Source organism: Lissotriton vulgaris, chromosome 1_1 (assembly GCF_964263255.1).
Source record: "Lissotriton vulgaris chromosome 1_1, aLisVul1.2, whole genome shotgun sequence".
NCBI lineage: Eukaryota > Metazoa > Chordata > Amphibia > Caudata > Salamandridae > Lissotriton > Lissotriton vulgaris.
Window position 1 is genome coordinate 775,251,821 of NC_141685.1, and position 22,632 is coordinate 775,274,452.

Genomic DNA, 22,632 nt, shown 5'->3' on the forward strand with positions numbered 1-22,632 from the left:
GAGTCCTTCTTACCCACAGGGTTCTGGTTGACATATGCAAGGCAGTCACCTGGTCAAAACCCAAGCACATTCATTATGTCTTATTGTGTGACTATCTTAGATAGTCAGCAGGCTATGGTTGACCACACAGTCATATGACCTTGTTTCAGATATCTGCATCATCCAACTCTAGCCACCACTAACAGGGGTAATACTTTATTGTCTGTGCATAGCATGAGTAGCTAAAACATGTGCTATAAACGGAAAATGTTACTTACCCTACAAGCAACTATTGTAGTGTGTAGTGCTGTAGATACACATGCACCCATCCTCCTCCCCGGAAGTCTGTGGCTTAATTTGCGGTTCTCTTTTTTTATTACTTAACATACTTTTACAATACATATGGTGCACCACACAGCGTTCGTTCGCCACTCCAAACTTACTCTTAACCTCTGTGTGAAAAACAATCTAACATGATCAGTGCCCTTGCACACTGCCCACTAAGGGTCTGATTACAAGTATGGCGGATGGGTTACTCCATCACAAATGTGACCGATATCTTGTTTGCCCTATTACGAGTACCATTATATCTAATGGAACATAATGCCCATAACCTGTCAGCCAAACTCAAAATCAGGCAATAAGTGCGACACCGCGCATCCTGAGACTTCAAAGAATACAGCCTGCAAACATCCGAGCCCAACACTAAATGGCAGGAGTATGCAAAGCATGTGAATCTACATTACTACACTGTACAAACAGAAGCTTAGAGGGAACGTAAGTTTCCTCTCTCTATTAGTAAAACAGACTTCTAAGAGAACCCTTAAAATTTAAGATGAAACTATATAACACTAGTCATTGAGTAGTAATTGAACAGCACTCTGAGCGTTGTTTTTGCAAAGTGAAAAAGATTAAGCAGAACACAAACAGCACATCATCTAAGTAATGAAAAGCTTATATTCTAGGCACCATTGAAATAATGTCGACACAGCTGGAACATGCTGGAAAGTACACGTGCGTCGCCAGGAACGCAGCCGGCTCTGCGCACAGACATGTCATCCTCCGTGTTCAAGGTAAGATAGAAGCCTTTTTGACATGGACAATGACAAAAACAGAACTTGCTGGGCAGTCACGTTGGCAAAGATTTAGGAGCATGATAGTGAAAATGCAACAACTTTAAAGTTAACAAAATAACAGTAGAGAGGGTTGTAAAATAGCAAATGTGCCTGTTCTATTTGGGACTGCTTTAGTTATTAGTTGGGTTTTAATTTATAAATGTTAGAAATATTAGTGGAGATAAAGCGTCATATACCTACCCGAAATTTGAGGGAATTGGAAGGGATGTCTTGAGCTCTTGGGTCACAAGATCTTTTTCTATATATACCTTGTTCGTTTATCCTAAATTCAGCCACAGTGTTTGCCATCCATAATCCTCTATACCAACAGCACCCACAGTAGGACCCAGTGGGCCCGATCTATGTCATATTTTTAGGATGTCTACATAATGCAAATTTACCTACAATTAATAAAGGTTCATCTCTCTTACTTGGTCATTTGTTATCCTGGAAATATGGCTTGTATCCAGCTGCTCTGGACATATGTTGCACTCCTCAGCTCTCCAGATATGAATGTGTATGTTGTGTCTTTCTTTATGCTACACACACATCAACATGTTACCCAGATTCTTTTTATGTTGTCGTGTTCCCTAGAACTCCCTATCATTCAGGGCCAACCCAGTGCCATGGACGTCATTCTGAACAATCCAGTTATTTTACCTTGTGAGGCACTGGGCACACCAAGGCCTATGATTACCTGGCAAAAAGAGGGCATGAATATCATCAAACCAGGTAAGCCTTGTTTTGGTTTGAAGTAAATCTTGCATTAGGGATTTCATCATTTTATGGGCATTGATAGTGATTCCTACAATGAGATCACAGTCCCCTTATGTTTCTTTCAGGGGGTGGCTATGCCGTGCTCCCCACTGGTGCCCTACAGATTGCCAAAGCTGTGATCGAAGACGGAGGCACCTATATATGTGTTGCTCAAAATCCAGCTGGGACAGCTTTGGGACGGGTCAAGCTAAGGGTGCAAGGTAAGTGTACATTTTATAATACATACATTTAATGACATTTTTGTCAATCTGCCTTATTTCAAGCAGGTTACTCCCCTGCTTGCGGACATCGTTCTTATTTTCGACTTCCACGACATGGCCAGTCTCCTTTTGGCCAGGCCGAGCGCCAAAAACCAAAAATGTTTTTTTTTTGTTTTTCCGTCTAGTGTTGCATTTGGTTATTCCCAACAGGAAGTGTAGTCCCTGCGCTGTCACTAGGGTCTCAGTGGCTTCCGATGAAGTGGCTGCCACCACATTCCAATATAGTGTTATATGTGGGCAGTCTCAGGCCATATGAAAAAGGTGGCTTCAGTACAATGGCAGCGGGTGCAAATGTCAGGGTAGCCCACATACATTAGCGCTAGTCTGTGTGGGGTTAAGTAAGTATGAGGTAGATAATTAAATTGCATATATTTAATTCTAACATTTATTGATATTGCTTTTGGATAGGATATGCTCTATGCCCACTGTTTGTCTGTTAGTGTTGTTTAGAATGCCGCATCCCAGTAGTCTCTAAGTGGTGCCATAAGGGTTGTGGTGTCTGGCTTTAGTGAGTTGTATAGCACAGTGATTACTCATTTGCCCCTACCATGTGTTAGTAGCGCTTGGAATATGCCCAAGGTTTTTGGTTCATCCTGCTTGGCGCCCCACGTCCTAAATTGCTGTTGTGTTAATAATCCAAGTAGTAGGAATGATCTGGGGGAGATTCTGTAGTCGTCTACAAGTATTGCAAATTCGCAAAGTTTGGATTCGGTGAATAAGTCACCCCTGGTCGTAGGGCTGCCGGAAAAACATTCCGCCATTTATTGGTATTGCATTCATGATTTAGAGTTTGTAGGTCTGGGGCATAGGGTGGGGGGCAAATGTTTATTTCGCACATACCGGATCCAACAGCTTCGAGCTGTGGACAATAATATATTTTCTGGTTTCTTCAGGATCGCTGCATCTGATCCATTCGGCCTTTCCAGAACTGTAGTTTGGTTGTGATATGGTGCCCAGTGCCCCAGTTCAGAGATATTGTGGCTTGCTAGCCATCTCATCGGCCATTGCAGTTGTGCAGCCTCATAATAGTTCTTATAATTGGGGGCTCCCAAACCCCCCTGGTGATTGGAGCATATAGTTTAGTGAGGGATACTCGAGATCTAGACTTGCCTATATTAGGGATGTTAGGATTGATTTCAGGTCTTAAAACATTGTGAACACAAACAAAAGATGATGGACGGAGCGCTGAAACTTTTCAGGCACTCACCCCCAGTCACAGATCTGGGTTGAATCCATTATCATTCTTTAGCTTACTTCGCCACCTCAGTTCTGACCCTGCTGTATGCAGATCAGTCTTAACCCAGTGCCTAATGGGAACAGTCCAGCCTGAACTGCCAAGCCAGGTATTCCCTGAACCAGAAACAAGCATCCTGGGACCGGTTTCTGGGTAACACCCTTCATCAGCCAAGCTAGCTTGAATCAAGTGGCAAAGTGAGCAAGGGACCCATTTCGGGGCATACCCTGCTAACTTAGGGTGAACAAAGCAAACACAAAGAGATGATGGACGGAGCGCTGAAACTTTTCAGACACTCACCACCAATCACAGATCTGAGTTGTATCCATCATCATTCCTTAGTTCACTTTGCGACCTCAGTTCAGACCCAGCTATATCCAAATCAGTCTTGACCCTGTGGCTCATCGGAACAGTCCAGCCCGAATTGTCAAGCCAGGTCTTCCCTGAACCAGAAACAATCATCCTGGGAACAGTTTCTGGGTAACATCCTTCATCAGCCAGGCTAGCTTGAATCAAGTGGCAAAGTGAGCGAGGGACCCACGTCTGGGCATACTCTGCCATCTTAGGGTGAACAAAGAAAAGACAAGGAGATGATGGACATTTTGCTCAGCAGTGGGAATGGGAGAGCCGCACAGTACTACAATAGTCGCGGAAGTAGTAGCATTTTAGATATAGCTATTCGACCCATTGGAGAGAGAGGTTGTTCCGTCCAGAATGTCATGGATGAGTGAGCCCTAGTGATTGCCCTTCCCAGATTGCCTTCTATTATATCCACTTGCGAATGGTATATTTGAACCCCTAGGTTTTTAAAGGAGTCGAATGTCCAGGTAAGAGGAGCCATTAGGTAGAGCCGCCCTTTGTACTGGCGATTGGGGGGGTCATCGTGAATAAGAGAGATTTTTCCCTGTTTACTTTGAGGCCGGAGACACTCCCAAAGGACTCCTGTAGCTTCATCAGGGCAGCTGTTTGCTGTCATTACATAATCAATGGCACATCATCTCACTATATGCAGGTGATGCTCTGATTGGATTTGTCTGGGGTGTGACATATGGGCCTCCATCGTCCACCACTGCCCTTTGGGAGTCCGTCAAAGAGGGGGTGTCCTCTGGCAGGTTGTCGACTTCAGACCTAGATGATGTGGCGGATTAGAGTGCTGCGTATCTTTTGGCATTCTTCACTGCTTGCGCTCTTTATTTCACCGATTGTGCCTGGGTTGGTCCTTCTATATGCCGCTTGGTCATTAGTCCTTGCTGCCTCTGTGTTTGCCACCAACATTGTGGTATGGAGGTCGATTCCCTGCTGTTTGCCACCCCATTTTGTTCCATCCAATCCCACGTGGCCTCTTGGGTGGTGCAGAAGGTAGGTTTACCATCATGTTGAATCCTCAGGGTGGCTGGGAATTGCAGAGCATATTTGATGTTGTGTTCTCTCAGGATTTTCTTTACTGTGAGGAAGGAGGACCTGTATTGTTAGGTGTAGCCCGGGTAAATGTGGATTGTGGCGTTGTTGATTGTCCACGGTCCTTGTGCTCTTGTAACCTGGAGTATGTGCTCCCAGTCGCAATAGTTAACGAGTTGAACCACCACTGGGCGTGGCAGGGTTCCCGGGCAGGAGGGGGGGCCCAGGTACCCTTTGGACTCTTTCCACCGAGAAGAGCTTGGATTGTTTGCTTTGCAAAATCATGTCTGCAAACCATATCTCCAGGTACAGTTCCATGCTGTGGCCTTCTGTTCGCTCTGGCAAGCCCACTATGTGGACATTATTTCTCTGGGATCTACCTTCCTGGTCTTCTACTCGGTCTCGAAAGTATTCCACTTCTTTTCATAGGATTTTGAGTTGTTCGTCCGTCTCCTTCACTGTGGGTCTCAGGGCTGCCAGGGATGATTAGGAGTTCTCCACCCTGTCCTTTATGCGTTTTTGGTCTTTACGTAAGAGGCCCATCTCAATACAGAGTGAGCCAATTTTGGGACCTATGGTGGATTTAATGTCCAGGATGGCCACCATGAGTTCGTCAAAGCGGTGTGCCTAGTCGTGTGATGTTTCTGGGTGGTGTCCCACTGTTTATGCTGCATCCGCTGTTCTGTCTGAGATGTCAGACATGCCCCCTATTTGCGCTTGTGGTTTCTCTAATTTATTTCTGCCCATCTTGGAAGTGGGGGAGGAAAAGGGTAATCAATCTGTTATTTTTTTGTGGTGGCCTGTGTTGGAAGTATTACGTGCCTGGTTTTAAGCACCCTGTTAGTTTGACCTCGATTCGTTTTACTGGCCGGCCTTCCCAAAGGGGGTGATTCTTCCTCTTCCGGGGTGCGAGAGAGGTGCATCCCACATGCCGGTCCGGTTGTACAGAGTGTTTAGGGTTTATTCTGTGCCTTGGGGGGTGTTCACAGCAGGCTGTGGTTCCAACCTGTGGTGGCGCTGTGCTTATGCTGTGCCCAGATGGGTATTTCCGGTATTATTACTTTTCAAATATGAGGAGGGGAGGTTCAGTTTCTTGTTGACCGGTATCGATAGCCCAGTAGGGTCACTCTTTTCATGGGCCTTTGTCCCAGTCCTGGCCCTTCATATTCACATTTATTGTGGTGAGGACAGTGGGGTACATTTATTGGTTCCACACATTAAAGGATGGCTTGGTAATTCCCTCCCCCTCAGTGGGTGCCACTGCCTCGCGGGGGGGACAGAAATTGTGCAGCTTCACCTGGTTGGGGCCTCAGTCCATTTCCGGCGTTCGTTTGGGACCACACCCGGGGCTGGCTCTGATGGACCCATATCGACGGTTTCCCGGCCCCTGGAGCAGTTGCTTCTCTGCTTACCGGAGGGGCTTCTTTGCGCCTCCGCCACAGGGGGAGGGGGGCACGTCATCCGGCCTAAGTCCATAGTGCACAATGACCCGCGCGTTCAGCAAAGGTGGGTGCAACAATACGCATCCCGTTCCCAGTGCGATGGTGCCTCCCAGCGAGGCCCTGCTGTCGGTCCGAGTGCGGAAACGTGGGACTGCTCTGCCCATTTTGGTGATCGCCGGCTGTAGATCGCTTTTGAAGGGGCTGCAGTTACTCCAGCACTGGCTAGGAGTTCATTAGCGGAGATAGGCTCGAATAGACAGGATTTTGTGGTGGGCAGAGATGGAGCAGGTTAATGTATGCCTGCCCTTGTCGCCATCTTGGCCACACCCCCATGATGGGGTACTACTTAACATTCTGGAAACTACAAGGGCGCTCATACTACTTAACAAACTGGAAACTACAAGGGCGCTCATACTACTTAACAACCTGGAAACTACAAGGGCGCTCACAAGCTCCTTGCTGGGTGTGTTTGCATGTTTCCTGGGCTATCATACTCTGGTTGTTATGACTGTCGCTTCCTCCTCTTTGCCCACTTCTATCACCATGAGTGATCAACGGAGTGCATTCGCCCCCTACTCAGTTTAAATTGTAAGTGGGGCAGCTGCGAGTGCTAATTCTCAGTTCTAATCGGGATTGGCCAATTTCTTAAATGTAATCCCTCCAAGACTCAATTTGTTGGGGTGGAGCCTGAGTGAAGGGCCTGACCCTGCTCCAAGAGCACATGGGTTCTTTGGACCTGGTGGATCAGACCCGCTCCAATCCCATTGGGTTCCAAGGGCATTGAGCCAGGCACATTTGCCCAGGTCCTGCTCCCGGAGGATGCTGCTCTTGGACAAAGGCAGAAAACAAGGACTTGGAACAGGGCATAGCTGAGGGCCACAACCTGTACACAAGCCACTGCTTTAAGCCAGATGACATGTGCAGAGGTTTCCTGCATGAACACAAGGGGTCAGAGTAAATCATTAGAAAAAGCAGAAACTCACTGAAAAAATATTGTAAAATATAGGTTATGTTTCTTTAAACAGAAAACTGCCGGCCCATACCGAAACGGAAGGTGCACCCCTGCGTGAAGTGGAACTTCCCGTGTGAGCCACGGGTGGAACACTCCGCCAGCACTGAACCTGCACCAGCATTCTGCGTCCTGAGGCCAGGCACTGGAGGTTTCCCGCCTGCAGCTCCAGCCCCGTGCAGCCAGCGAGGTGAGAGAGGCTGGCATGAAGGGGCAGGAGCAATCAAGGAGACATGGAGTGGCTGTCAGCCGTGCAGCGAGCAGTCCAAATAAAGACGTGTGCAGGTTGAAAGTAATGCCCTCCCAACACCGAAAAAATTCTCAAGCCGTTTGACGACCGGAGTGAAGAAAAAAAAAACTTAACTAGCACGGGGAGGAGGTGCCGCTGCCCTGCGGAGGGTGTCCTGACGCGTGGCATCTGGTGGCAGCTTTTGGAGACTAAATTATGTATGTAAGTAACCTGCACTCACGTTTGAATCTAGTGATACCAATGATTCGATCAATGTATTCAAAAAATTATTATTCAACAAAGTATGCTACGGTGCAGTCCCCACGCTAACCTGGTTAGCCTCTCCCAAGACACAATCAAATGAAAATATTTCAAACAGACACTGCTTGAAAATGAGGACGCACTGTTCACTAATCCTATAAGGTATACAATAAATAATATATATTCAACTTTACATTTATAAATGTTTCAACCCTGCCTTATGTTTTAATATACACTTTTCTCAAACGCAGACTGTTCATGAAACACAAACACACTTTACATTGTAGAAACACAAACAGTAAGCAAAGCCATCTATTGGATCCAGTGTTTGGAAGCTGGGACGGAGTGAGGGTTGATATGCCCCTTCATGTCCCGTGGTCAGACCATTACTTAGTCCCCTTTAAAATTCATATTTCAGCCACTGACACTCATAGAGTGGAGAATAAGAGATATCCCCGCCGCAAATGGAAACAATTTTCACAAGAGGCATTCAATGAACTGCTGCTGGAAGGGGGTCCACCGGGGGGTGATGATTGCGAAAGCGCACATAAAAGGCTAGAGGAGCACATTTTAGGGGCCCTCGATAAGGCAGCCCCGATATATCTTGCTAAGATAGGGAACAGAGACAAAAAATCAGCTCCTTAGTTTACATCCGATCTGCAAGCGGGTAAACCGGTCTGTAAAAAAATGGAGCGCAGATGGCGAGTAGACTTCTGCCCTCTGAGTGAGACAAACTACAAGGAGGCGAAGAAAAAGTATCAAATGATGGTACGTTGAGCTAAAGCCACCCATTATAAAAAACGCATTGGGGAGGCAGTAAACTAATCGAAAGAGCTTTTTAAAATCTTTAAGGAGACCTCGGTGGTACTAAACTCTAGCACCCATGATAATGACTCGGTGGCAGAGTCTAATAAAGTAGCTGAATATTTTGCAGGAAAGGTTAGAAACATTTATGCTACCTTCACCAATAAACCAGAAGATGGTATAAAATTTGAAGTAGTCAGGGCGGCAGACAACACCGAAGGGGGCTTGAAACTCTTCTCTGTTCCTCCCCCAGATATGCTTTGTAGCATCTGTCAGGGGATTAAATCGGGCTCCCCTCGGGACCCGGCCCCCCCCTAGGGTGATGGGAGAAAGCCTCTCGGTTCTGGAGCCTTATGTCAGGCATATACTTCAGATTTCTTTCTCCACGGAAACTCTTCCTGAGGACTGGAAGAAAGCGATTGTGCTTCCCATAAAGAAAAAACCCAATGTGAGCCATGATACACTTGAGAATCTGAGACCTATTTCTCTGCTCCCCTATTTAGTGAAAGTGGCGGAGAAAGTGGCCAATTGTCAACTGATGGCACACTTAGAGAAAGCTAACATCCTGCACTCCTCTCAATCGGGCTTCCGGGCGGGCTTCTCTACGGAGACGGCCCTCTTGAGAGCGACTGAGATCCTAAGACGGGGGGCGGATGCCAGCAATACCACGGCCTTGGTGATGCTAGACCTCAGTGCGGCATTCGACACTGTAGCCCATTCCATCTTACTACAGTGTCTAGTCAAAGCAGGTGTCACGGGTTCCGCACTGGGCTGGCTGAAGTCCTTCCTCATAGGTGAAGCTTTCAGGTACAACGAGGCTCTTGTAGATCAGCAGAGATGGCCCTAGAACAGGGGGTACCTCAGGGCTCTGCCCTGAGTCCAACTCTTTTTAATCTATACATGACCCCCCTGGCCGAAGTGGTGCAAGCGTACGGGGTAGAGTTGGTCTCCTACGCAGATGACACCCAACTGCTGATCTCTCTGTCTCAAGCACCTTCAATGGCGGCATCCAATTTTAAGGCTTGTATGCAAGCTTTAGCAGAATGGATGGACTCTCATTGCCTGAAACTAAATGGATCCAAAACGGAGGTAATGGTGGTGGGTGGGAGCAGCCTGAGATGGACTCCAGACTGGTGGCCAACATGTCTGGGTCCTACGCCGGTCCCCTGTAAGGAAGCTAAGAACTTGGGAATATGGGTTGATCCCACTCTGTCCTACGAAGGCCACATCCGTCGCCTAGTGGGTAAGCGTTTTGGGGTTTTGAAAACACTAAATCGCACCCTTGACTTACTCCCGCTGTATGCCAGACACACTATGACTCAGGCGCTGGTGACGTCCCGTATGGATTACGGGACGTTTTGTTTTTGGGTGTTACAGAACATAGTCTAGGGCGCCTGCAAGTTCTCCAAAAACACAGCAGCTCGTCTTGTTCTAAGACTCCCTAAAAGAGCAGCATCCAAACCAGCTTTAGCGGCCCTACACTGGCTACCGGTCAGGAAGAGAGTGATGTTCAAAGCTCTCTTAATGTGCCATAGAATCCTGCTGCATAAAGCTCCATCCTATCTTCAAGATCTAGTACATAGGTATGAGCCGAACAGAGCTTTACGCTCAGAGGGGACGGGTCTGTTGATGATTCCCCGTGTAAAAAGAGCAAAACTCGGTGGTCGCTCTTTTAGAGCTGTAGTGGCAAAAAATTGGAACGCACTCCCGACATCCCTAACACTGGAAGATTCTGAAACTAACTTTGGAACTCTTCTGAAAACACATCTATATCTATACTACTATTATAAAGCAAGAACTTTGAACCTTTGAGGCGGGTAAACTCGGGAACCACAGCGCCAATCTACACACCCGATACATCATTGTAATCGTCAGGGTGTGCAGATGGACATAGGCTATATAAACTATAAAAATATGCGTTATTTAAAAAATGTACCTTAAAAAAGAAAGTAGTCCCTTCGAAGTAGCGCCGGACGCGACCTGCGTGCTGACGTCAGGAGCGCGGGGAGGAGTGGCGGACATGGCGCGGGGAGGAGCGGTAACCAGCGGCGGACAGGCGTTGAGGACCGGCGGACAGGCGGGAGGAGCGGTGACGAGCGGCAAGGAGCGGCGGAGCAGTGAACTGAGGAGCGCGGGGGAGGAGCGGCGGCTGAGGTAAGGCTCCGGGGGACCCACGGACAATGTCGGGGCAGGCGGGGGTCGGGGCAGGAGGGAGGGGGCAGGCGGCGGACGGGGCGGACGGGGGCCCGGGCTGCTGGACAATGTCGGGGCGGGCGGGGTCCCGGGCTGCAGGACAATGTCGGGGCGGGCGGGAGTCGGGGAAGCCTGATTGCTCCCGGACAAGGTCGGGACGGGCTGCTAGTAGTCTATAAAGCAGTAAGTAGGCGGAGGGGGGGGCTAATTGCTGCTTGATAACTTGATCTCCACAGCACGGGGACACGCCGGGAAGGCGTCACCATGCGCTTTAGAAACTACTTTATTATTATTATTATTGTTAATAGATTACAAATTTACAATTGGCATTTGCAAGAAATGTCTCCCAAAATGAAAAACACTGTGATGCGCTCTTCTTTGCAATTTGATGCAATGCAATTTTAATTTTCTCAGATGCATTCAATTCTTAAGTCTTCAGAACGAATGTTTTCAAACAGTTACCACTCCCAATCATTTCGGCGCATAAAACCTTCGTCGGGGGAATGCTGCAAAAATGTACACAATACATGTTTCTGATTCCAACACAATTAACAATGGTAACATCAATCTATTTACCATATTAACAAAAAAAAGACTGCCACACCCCGACGGATGAAAAAAGAGGCGCGAGGTCTCTGATTTCCACTGCTGCTGAGAGGAAGGGGGTAGCGCCTCCTGAGCAGTTGACTATCTTGAATCTGGTCCAGTGAGGCCCAGGTAGGTGAGCAGACCTGCGGCATCGGGGCAACACAGTGTTGGGAAGCTGCAGAGGCCTTGAAATTAAAGCTGCAGTGCCACCTTCTGGTCAATGTCGGTTACTGCAAATAGGAAAGCTGTGTGTCGCAAAAAATCCTACAATGGTATGTATGCAGAACCGAGGAAAGCTGCTGTGGCTTTATGTTGATGAGGTGTTCCTCATGGGGCTACAGCTTTGAAATGTAATGGCAACTTACCGCACACTCAATACAGAGGTCGCAGAAACATTTGATACCTGCATCTGTGTGAGGCAAAAGGAACGTTAGCAGTGTATAACCCAAAATACCCCATCATTAAATCTGCCAAGAGTAGGGTGACACCAAAAGGCAGCAGAGGAGAGTAGGATAGGCCATGTACCTTCAGCAAGAGATGGGTCTGTGTAGCCAAGGACTGCCCAGTGTGCATGTGGACAATTGTCTCTAATAGTAAACATGCTCCAAGGCAAGGTGGAAGCATGGAAGCGTAAGGCACCAGTGGAGAATGCCCAAGACGAGAAATAAAGGGCAGGAGAGAGTGAGGTGAGTGGTGTGCACCTCCCAGCGGTTGAATACTGAGACTGCATCCAACGGAGTGAGGACTGCGCCCCCCAGTGGTGGAAGCGCACCACCGCAAGGGGAAGAAGTGGATGAGCAACACGCGCCAGCAGAAGGAGCACCCACTAGTAAAGGCCCAAAGATGCAAAGGTCAGAAGTGCGCCGAAGACCATATCTGTCATGCCCGTGTCATGCCAGTGTCTGGGGATAAGCAGTGTGGCAGGCGCAGGCACATAATTCTTTTTTCCTGGTTTTACGGTACGACCGGGCCACTAATGCTGGGAGGGACTACATTTCCCAGAATCCATGGGTACAGGAAGAGGCAGCAGAAGCCATCAGAGCAGGTAGGCGGTACTTAGCCTGATTCGCTCCGCTGCTCTGTGCTTGTAGTTCCTGCTTTGCGGTATTCGGTTTGCCGGCCATTGATTCCTGGATTTTGTGTTCCCGCTGAGGAGCACCATCTGCTTCATTCTGTGGTGCGATTCCTCGATACAGGCCTTTCCTATTCTCTGGTTTCCCGAGAGACATTTTCTTCTTTCCTGGAGCCTTGGGAGGGAGGGGGGCAAGCCACATCAAGACCAATTTTTGTGTGTGTAAAAGGCCGCTTTATTGAAACAGGTGCATATCACAATTTATTAACACTGGCAACTGCCTTACAAAACTAAACCTCACTCTACATAAATTACCTGACCCCTTGGTCCCCCCACCCCTACGACCCCCACATCAGAACCCCCACCCTGAAAAATACAATAAATAACATTACATAACAATAATATTACACAACCTTACACAATATAGCATTTACAAATCCTAACCTCCCATGACCCAATCCCCTACATGCCTTTATGCAACTGTAACTAACAAACCTCTAATCTAAACTTAGCCTACCTGGTTACCCTTTCCCTGCTCCTGTTCATAAACTCCCCACACTTATCAAGAAACTACCAAAAAACTCCAGCCAAACTTGGCCAACTTTCAACAAACCCACCACCCAGGAAAAGGCGGGAGGGTAGGCGGAAACACGGCCTCCCCATTTTCCTGCCCCCCCTGCCTCCTAGGTCTGAACCCCTGTCCCCCCCTGGCTCCTAGGTCTGAACCCCCCTCAGCATCTGTGCACCCCCAACAATCTGGCCAGGACTTCCCTAAGTTCTAACAAGTACAATCCATGCCCAGCCTGGATAAATGGACCCCATCACCCCTGAAAACATCTGGCGTATCATATTTGATGTCCCTGTGCGTAGTCCTAGAAAACCCAACAAAAGCGCACCATCTCCGTGTTTAGCTTTCTCCAGGCCTTGTCCACTGCCCCTGGATTCACCGCTCCTCTCCAGACCCTATGATGCACAAACTCTGTCCAAAAGACAGCACACCCAGACCACTGCCGCCTGATCAAGTCCAAATCACGTTTCATGCATCTCATCAGCGCCAAGCCCATTTCCTTCACCATGTCATTCTTACCGAGATCAATGACCAACACGTCGGGGCACCTACCAGCCACCAAAAACCCATTCAAAACCTGTAGCAACGCCTTCCAACGCATACCCCCTTTTCCTCTCCACCAAACGGTAAACATGTCTTTATTAAAACCAAGATTCTCCCCGAAATAGCTGGTGCGGGCTTGGCCGTGAGCCCACTTCACAAAAGAATGCCCCACAATCCATATGGACATCTTCCTGGCGAGGGGACCCATCACCGAACCTGAAACGAGAAACATGAATGAACACAGGGAAAACACAGGACCGTGCTACAACAACCCAGATGTGCTGTGCACATAATGCTGGTAACAGTCAGAGGACCACCTTCTGCCAGTCCGTGGATTCTGAGGTGCCCACAAAGAAAAAGTCATCCAGGTAGTGTGTTACTCCTTGGTGACCCATCCGTTCTGAAAACAACCATTGCAGGAACGTGCTGAAGCATTCAAAAAGTGTGCAAAACATAGAACAGCCCATCGGTAATGCTTTGTCCATGTACCAGTGACCGTTAAATTAGATCCCAAAAGGTCCGAATCCTCTGGATGGACTGGAAGCAGCCAGAAAGCTGACTTTATGTTGCACTTTGCCATCATCGCCATTGCATCTGCGGTCATGGCTACGTCAACTGATGAATATGACACCGTGGCCTCCCGCTCCTCAATGAAATCATTCACCGAGCCACCTTCGGGCCAAGACAAATGCTGTATGAGGCGAAACTGCCCCTGCTCTTTCTTTGGCACCACTCCAATGGGTGACACAATCAAATTATTTAGAGGCCAATCCTCAAAGAGTCCCGCCATGCGGCCCTCCTGCACTTCCTTATCCAGTTAGTCCTGTACTATGTCTGGGTGCTCCTTTGCTGACCTTATATTGTCCGCCCACCGTCTTGTCCTAGGCCCGTCATACCCCAGTCGCAAACCCTCCAGAAACCCCAATATCAAACGTTCTGCACCCTTTGGCCCCGGCCCCTTAGCCCCTTGCCCACCTGCGAGTGGTTGCTGCTGCTGATTCCCTGTCCTAAACGCCCCTACCTGCCACTGCTGGTTCCCCTGTTGTTGACCCTGTTCTCCCCTCCAACAGTTGACCAACGCATGTCTGCCTCCACACCCTGAGCAGTCATGGCAAAACCAACAGTACTCCTGGGTGCACAAATCTTTGTTGTAGTCCCAGCAGGTCCCCTTGGATCCCCCCTGTCCTCTCCCCACTCCCCCCACCCCTCCTCGGGTGGGGCGCCCCTGAAAGGGCCGATAAACGAGTGGTGGCCCGCTGGCAGTAAAAATGGTCTTCCCAGACCCAGCTAGCCCCATCGTATACTGCCACAAGTCCGTGTCCAGCTCACCCCATTTCGCCCTCGGTAATCTGGGCCTTCCTAATCACGTCCATGTACTTAAACGGGGCCACAGACCTCTCAGGGAATTTCTCACAGTACACGCTGGCATAAATAAGGAATGCCGCCGTCCAATTCTCTATCGTCAAAGGCACCTTCGGCCTTTTTGCCAACTCATATTCCTCCTCTTTAGACCCTTCTTTTGCCCTGACTTCTCTGTGAACGAGCTTAAGGATCTCAAAGTATTCCCCCTTTCAGATACGTTCCTTAGTCGTCAACATTGAATGCACACCCAATGGTTTTGTGACACCCATATACAGCAAACATTTTATCTTCAACTCCTTACTCTCCAGTTTGGTCTCCGTTTCCCCCATCGTTACCTCTACCTTCACTTTCCTGTCAGTCTCACTGCCCCCTGAACACCCGGACGCCTTACCTGCGCCCTCCTCTGACCCCTTACCTGGGTCATCCACCTCTGCCGTCACTTTCTTGTCAGTCTCACTACCCCCTTTACCCCCGGACGCCTTATCTGCGCCCTTTACTGACCCCTTACTTGGGTCATCTGTCCCTACCCCCACATCCAGCACATACGTACCTTTACACAACCTACCCCCTGCCGCCGCTTTCTCCACACACACCCACGTCCACTGACACCATTAAAGGGCCCAATTTGGCCACTTGTTTACCTGGGACTAAGGATTCTGCTCGATGCTCCATTGTTCGTCTAGCCGAGGGAGCTGACCTGTCCTTCCAGCGCAATGTCCGACCCGTGGGTTTCGCCTGGCGTCGTGACACCTGAAAAACACAATGCACACCATTACTCGGGCCCCCTTCTCCCTCGCCTTCTTATTCTCTCAGCTCTTCCTCCTTGATGCTATCCTCCGCGTAGTCCAGTTCCTCTTCTCTAGAACAACAAGCTCTCACAGCCAGGGGTGCATATTGCACCCTCCTAAAACCAGTTAAATTGACTTTCTCTGCGCTCCTTCTCCTGCGTTGTCCCCCGGACCGTTGTGGCCCAGTGGGTGGTGGGGCCGGCGAGCCCGCTTTAGGCCTACTTCTGCCAGACGGGACGGGATCCCCCGACGGTACTGGGCACGCCGCCTGAGGCTCCACCCTCTCTTCTCCTTGGTGCCACCGCGTCACGCCCCCGCCTGCAAAAGAAAAGCATGGTCTGGTGTGTTGGGCCCTACTCTCTTCTCTCTCCCATCTCAGCTCCGCTTCCTGCCTACACCTAAGGTGCTAGCCGCCCACACCCGCCCCACTGCGGTAAGATCCACCACCTCCTCCCTGTCCCCTGACTCCCCCTCCCCATCGCTCCACTCCCAACCTGCTGCCCCCTGCGTACGTACCCAACTCGTCCCGGCCTCCTATTCCATCTGGCCAAAACCCAGCTCCCCCTGACCCCCCCCCCCCACTGGTGCCTCGGGCCCCCCACGCGAGCCCGCCGACCCATCCCTCCTGCTACCCCCCTCCAGCCCGCCACCTCCTTGCGCACCCGTAACCCCCTCCGTCCGGGACGCAAAAATGTCTAGGCCGTCCCAGTCCTTCTCACTCTCTTCCGATTCAATTAACAAAGAGGACACCCCCTTTCCCCCTGAATCACTCTGCCATCACTGTCCCTAACAGCCGCTCTCTGCTCAGTCTCCAAAATGCCTTCCACGCACTCACCTTCTCCTCTCTGCCCCTCCCTAGTGCCGCTCCAATGCCTAGCCCTCCCCTGCCCAGGCTGCCCAGTTCCCTCCATTGCACCATCCGATGCCCACAGGGCCTGGCTGCCCCCCTCCCCCACTCCCCACCGCTCTACCTGTTGTACAGGTGCCAGAGCCCCACCCGATTTGCCCCCTCGCCCCCCGTCGCACTGCGGAGCCGCTCTCTTCTCCTGTGAGCGGCCCGATCAGCCTGGGACCGTGGCGGGGAGATGCGCAATGCGCTCCCCCGCCGGGCCTTCCCGTTTAATTTTGCCGCAGTGTAAAGGGCCCCCCGCTCTCTGTTCGCACCTCCTCCAGCCCTGGGGCAGCGCTTTTCAAACCCACGCTGACCCCCTGTCGATCATCGCGCTCTGACAACGGAGCCGCTCCTCTCACATATGAGCGGCCCCCAACCACAGGAGACATCGCTCTGCAGATTCTCCGAATGGTACAGCGACTGGCAGATCACCTTGAACACAGGCAAAACCACTGCAACACTATTTACCAGGAAGCAGAACAGGAAACACCCACAGATCCTCCTCCATGGGGACGAGGTCAAATGGGAAAACAGCAGCTCCTACCTGGGGGTGACTCTGGACTCTAAACTCAGCTGGAGAAACCACATAGAGAAGACCTGCCAGAAAGCAGCTTCCAAACTGGCTGCATTATACCCACTCCTGAATACTAAGCCGATGCCCATGCAGAGCAAGGTGCGAGTAGTCACTGCAATAATTCGACCAACTATGACATACGCTTCACCAGTTTGGAGTGGTTGCCGCCCACAACTTCGGAAGGACCTACAAAAACTACAGAGTAAGGCCTTACGGATTGCAGCAGGTGCTCCCATGTTCACACGAACAGTAGACCTCCACAGAGACCTAGGCATCGAGATGTTGGACGACCATCTCCTCACACTCAACAGGACGTTCTACAATGGACTGTATCAAAAAGAAAACCCACTGATCAGAAAACTTGCAGATATCTCTACAAACCCATTTGACCGCTACCCGCGTCCCATTGAAGCGCTAACCTTGCGAAACTGAAACAGCAACGCAGCATCCAAAAACTCATCACTGCCTGAAGGAAAACGCCGGCAGATACACAAAACTCACCGCTGCCCTGATGGCATAATCGCCTCGGCAAGCAACTAAAACCCGCTCACTGCCAGATGGCATAATCGGCGCGGCAGGCACCCAAACCTCAACACTAACAGAAGGTTCTAGACGGACAAAGACGAGACTCTCTGAGGAAACATGCTGACAATTCTGCAAACTCTACTGACCGCTACCCGTGGCCCATCACTGAGCTGACCATGTGATACAACCTCAACTGTGACAAAGCATCACACACCAATAAGACAGCCTAAACAGCGACTACAAAATTCTAAATGAATATGGAGTAATGAAGCTACTGCCTCGGTATCCAAAAACTCACCACTGTCAGAAGGTATCTGACAGGAGAAGACAAGAATCAGGAGCAGGATGCACCGGTGGGGAGATGCGAGATGTGCTCCCACACCGAGTAACCCTCTCGCCACAGATGCCCAGCACCTCCCGCACCCCCCCAAGAACCTGCGACACCCGTCGGGCTGCGCTCCTGGCAAGAGCACGGCCCTTCAAACTCACCATACCCTTGCTTGCCATCTGGGGGGCGAACAGGCCGCGACGGCGCCCATCACCCCGGCCGACGGGCGTCTCAACGGGTGCTTGGCAGTGGAGGCCTCCGGCATTAATAGATCGAGCCGGCCGGGCTTGCTCAACAGCCTTACCGCCTCCAAAACTCGGTAATCCCCTTCAGCCATCTTGCCCACAAAATCCGCAAATGACACTATTAGTCTAAAGCACCTGCCTCAACCACTACCACTAGGCCTACAAAAAACCTAACTGCGCAGAGCTCCCAGCCACCAGGTCACCAAACCTAAAATGGTGGCCGGGAGGCCGCGAAAAACCCCTAAATACCCTTGGGCTGCATTTACAAAATTGGGCTAATCCCAATGTAGCCCAATGACCCATGACGCTTTCAGCCAGCCCCTCCCCCTCCCAATCTGCCCGGGGGGGCAGACCTCGCGATGCTCAGCTGCCCCCCAAGCTCCCCTTCTATTAAGGAGCCTGTTAGTTCGGGGGCTGGGACTCACGTGGGAAGGACGCGCGTCCCGAGCCCTCTTGTTATTACGATCTCTACTCCTGTGACTCAACAAGGAGCAAGATATTTACTTTTTTGCCTGTAGCAACGGAGAGAGCTGAGTGTTTCCATGTCTCCTGCCGCACCGAGTTCCACCCTATGTAGGATTCAGGTGTTCTTCACTACTGTCTGATAAGTGATTGGGGGTGCTTCTGCTTGGGCTCATTCCTAGTTTGTGTATATACATTTCTATATGTTACTTGCTTGACTTACTGGAAAACAATCCAGATCTACTTCTTTTGACTTTGTCCTTTCATCACCTAACTGCTGTTTCTCCAGTGCCTGGGGCCACCTGCAAGAAGTTTGACTTTGTTGTTTGCTGCTGCCTTAGAGGATGCTGGTCGATGTGAGTTGTGAGTAATTCAGATTTCAGTTTAGAGTGCATTATACAGGGGAAGGTGTGTGTGTGTGTGTTTATGCTCTCCTTTCTCTCTCCTCTTTTGCATACCGAGTGCGCCTCAACAGCACTGAGTGTAGATGCTCTGAGTGACGTCTCCTCCATCCAGCACAGTTTGTTATTTTATCCCATTCCCTTTCCCGATACACTGCTCATAGGGCAGTAAGATCTTACCTTTGCTCCCTGTGTTGAGTGTTAGGGTGATTGGGGAATTGGGGACAAGAGCTGCTGCCATCCTCCCCCCTGGGCGTTCTCAAGGGATCAGTGGCTACACTGACATCGGAATCCAACAATATCAGAAAAGTTGAGTATCTGGGCTGGAGCCCAAGAGTGAGAGCCCTGTGAGGAAGAGGGCCCAGGTTGCCATTAGGGGTGACAGATCCTGTGAAGCTGGTCCGAGTGGAGGCTGCAAAGAGAGAGCCACGTTGGCATGGTATTAGGACACCAGGAATGCATCCTCAGGAGAAAATACCTGCAAGAGGGGACCTACTGGATGTCAGAGAAGATGATCTGCCAGCTTTCAGAGAAGATGACCTGCCAGAGGTCAGAGAAAAGCTGACCTGCCAGAGGTCAGAGAAAAGATGACCTGCCAAAGGTCAGAGGAGAAATGACCTACCAGAGGACTGAGAAGATTGACCTGAAGTCAAAGGTTGAAGACCTAGGAGAGGTCCTGAAAAGAAGTAGGTCACAATAAGAGGTCTGGTCACTGGACGAGAAGGAAGCTTTGTGTAAGAATTCAATCCAATCGTTATAAAAATATAAGATTTATTTAAGAGGATTACAGTACAGCAGCTGATCATCTCAGATACTCCATAACTTCAGTTGTATGGAACATGGAACTCCACGAACCATAGCAACAGATTACAATTAAAGTTCCAAGCATACACTACTGGCAAACCTACATTAAAGCAACAGTATCACAATAAATAAGTATAAGAATACAACACATCTTATCCCTGTAAAAAAATAAAAACAATAGTAAATAAACAAAACAATAAGAAGGGTTACCTATAGTCTCTAAACCTAACTGGAGCATTTATAACTCTTTTGCTGGCTTTCACTCTTGAAGCCACCGTATTGTCAACAGACAAAATTTTAGAATGAGATATACTTCCTGAGTCTCGATTGGTTCTCAAGGAGTGCGTCTCATTCCCACATGGGGATGAAACATTTTCAGAGACATTTTGACATTTAACAACACGTCTGAAATTCCACACTTTACCCTCATTCGTAACAATACTATTAAGATTGACTTTGACGGGGGCGGAGCCAGGCCGGCGGCCAAGATGGTCGCCCGGGCTCCCGGCTCCGTCGACCTTCTCCCCCTGCTGCTGGATCCGGCTGTCGAGGCGGCACTGCCTCCGCATTTTCTGGCGTCGGAATGGGACCCGACCGCCAGGCGTTACTCCGGCGGTTTTCCGAGCCCGGGAGACGGAGATGTGTCTTCCCGGTCGGCGCGGCCTGTGAGGGTCCCGGAGCCGGGACCTCGCGTTAGGGTGCCGCCGGCCGTGAGCGGAGCAACAACGGCTAGGAGGACCCGGATGTGCCGGTCACCCACCGGGGCGTATCAGCCTGCCCCTTATCGGGACCCTGGATCCCACAACCTCATGCCTTTCCCCCTCTCGTGCTGGATGGACCCCCCACTTCTCTCCCTAAAGCTGCTTCGCGGAATGGAGGCTCTTTGTCTCCCTGCCCTTTGTCTCCCTGCTGCAGTCTGGCGCTACCCGCATGCGGCGGACGGGGCCCCGCGCCTCCAGGGATCGGAGCCTATTGGCCTTAGGTGATTTGGCACTGTTTGGCTACGCTGGGCACAATGTTTGAGACCATCGGCTGGCCAGTTTGGGACGGCTATCACGCTATATGCCAGAGGGGTTGCGACTGCTCGGTGCACAAGATGGCGGCTCCGATGAGGGCTCCGGCAGCTCTTGCACCCGCCGGGTGGTTCACCCCCCTGAAGGAGTTTTGTCCGCCCGCAAGTATGGCGATGCACATCTCAGGAGGAGTGGTGGAACCGGACGCCCTCCCCCAGTATTCAGGCAGTACAACTTGAAGACTAAGTGTACATGGATATCAGACCCCTGCACTAGTGGATATAAGAGCGTGTATGATGTTGACGGCCTTTTTCACGTGACTTTGGTTCAGTGCCCTCTTCTCCAATTCCTGGTAAGGCCCGGATGGGTTTTTCTACGAATCCCTTCATTCCGCTGATAAGCGTGTACTGGTACGTGGAGCCTTCCCAGTCAACGTGGACTGACCATTCGTCCCGAACTGGACTTCGTCAAGCTGTGCGAGAGGCTGTCGTGGGTGATGATCGGCCCTAGGAGCGTGTGGGGACCTAGTGTTCTGCAAGATATCCTGCCTTCTTTTGGACATCCCTTATTAATGTACTCTCGGTACCTTACTAGCTGGGCCGTGTACTGTATGAACTGAGATTCCTTTTTGACTCTGACCAGGTGGGTCTGGATGGCAGTGGGGCGTTCTCTTTCATTTGCTGAGGAGCGGGTGGGTTCATATCGTAAGTAGGTGTCTGGGTGAACTGGCGCGACGACTGTTGCTTTGATACGGCGGGTGTCCTGAATATTTTGAAACAGCGCTGCCAGAATTGTATGATATGCAGGGGGGGAGGGGGGGCCGGGGGCCTGCACTGGGGGCCCCCCACTATATCTTTTCCTTTTCTATATCCCTCTACTGCTATATTTTGGGTTCTTCATTGGGCGACAGGCACGCTGCTAAGGGGGAGGCCATAGCCGTAGGCAGGGGTGCAGGGTGGGGGGTTAGGGGGGGTAATAATGTTTTTCTTTTTCTGTTCCTAGGGCCTCTTTTTCTTTTCTTTCTTCCTTTGGCTTTCTCTTCATTCTTTCTTCTTTCTCCTTTTTTGGGAACCGAGTGACGGGTCGCTCTCCGTGAGTTCTTGTGGTGCACATTGCAGGGGTGATTGTTTTTAAAATGTTTGTGTCATGGCGGGCATATACTGTACTGGTGGGCGAAATGTTTAGCTTATTGTCTATCCTTATTACTGTGCGTTCATACTTTCCCCTGCCTGCAGTGGTCCCGCCCGTGAATATCCTGGTCTTTGTTATCCCCTTGCTTTGGTATCACTTGACTATGCTGCAACAGATTCTGTTTCTCTTACAATTTAAAAAATGAAACCTCACTAATCCTGGTGCCGATTTGGTACGAACATTATCCTGAGCTACAATGAGCGTTTGGGGGGCGGACTGTTGACCTTTTATGGCTTGCCTGACTTATTTTGACCGCCTCTGTATTATTGGCTGGCTGTGCTGGTCTTTGACTTGTGATTGTTACTGCTCTTTGTGACAATAAAGGTTTACCAAAAAAAAAAAAAAAAAAAGATTGACTTTTACTACTCTGCATATGGGCCCATATTTTGAAGGACCTTTAACAAGAAAACCTGGCTTACGTATCTTTAAAAAGTCACCAACCGTAAAAGTAGGAATTCTGACATTATATTTAACATCATGATACGCTTTCATTTTATCTTGGTGACGTTTGACTCAAAGAAGTACTGTAACTATCAGCAGGAACAGAACAATTTAGTTTTTCCTTAATCCACCAA

General features: G+C 49.9%; 1 protein-coding gene across 1 annotated transcript in view; it reads left to right on the forward strand.

Annotated features, from left to right (window-relative positions):
• Positions 1-22,632, forward strand: part of HMCN1 (hemicentin 1) — a 1,183,532-nt gene that overhangs the window by 913,076 nt on the left and 247,824 nt on the right. The window contains exons 78-80 of the mRNA XM_086956029.1: positions 945-1,052; positions 1,689-1,826; positions 1,937-2,071. Coding sequence (XP_086812155.1) covers positions 945-1,052; positions 1,689-1,826; positions 1,937-2,071 — 381 coding nt within the window. The remainder of the gene's footprint in view (positions 1-944; positions 1,053-1,688; positions 1,827-1,936; positions 2,072-22,632) is intronic.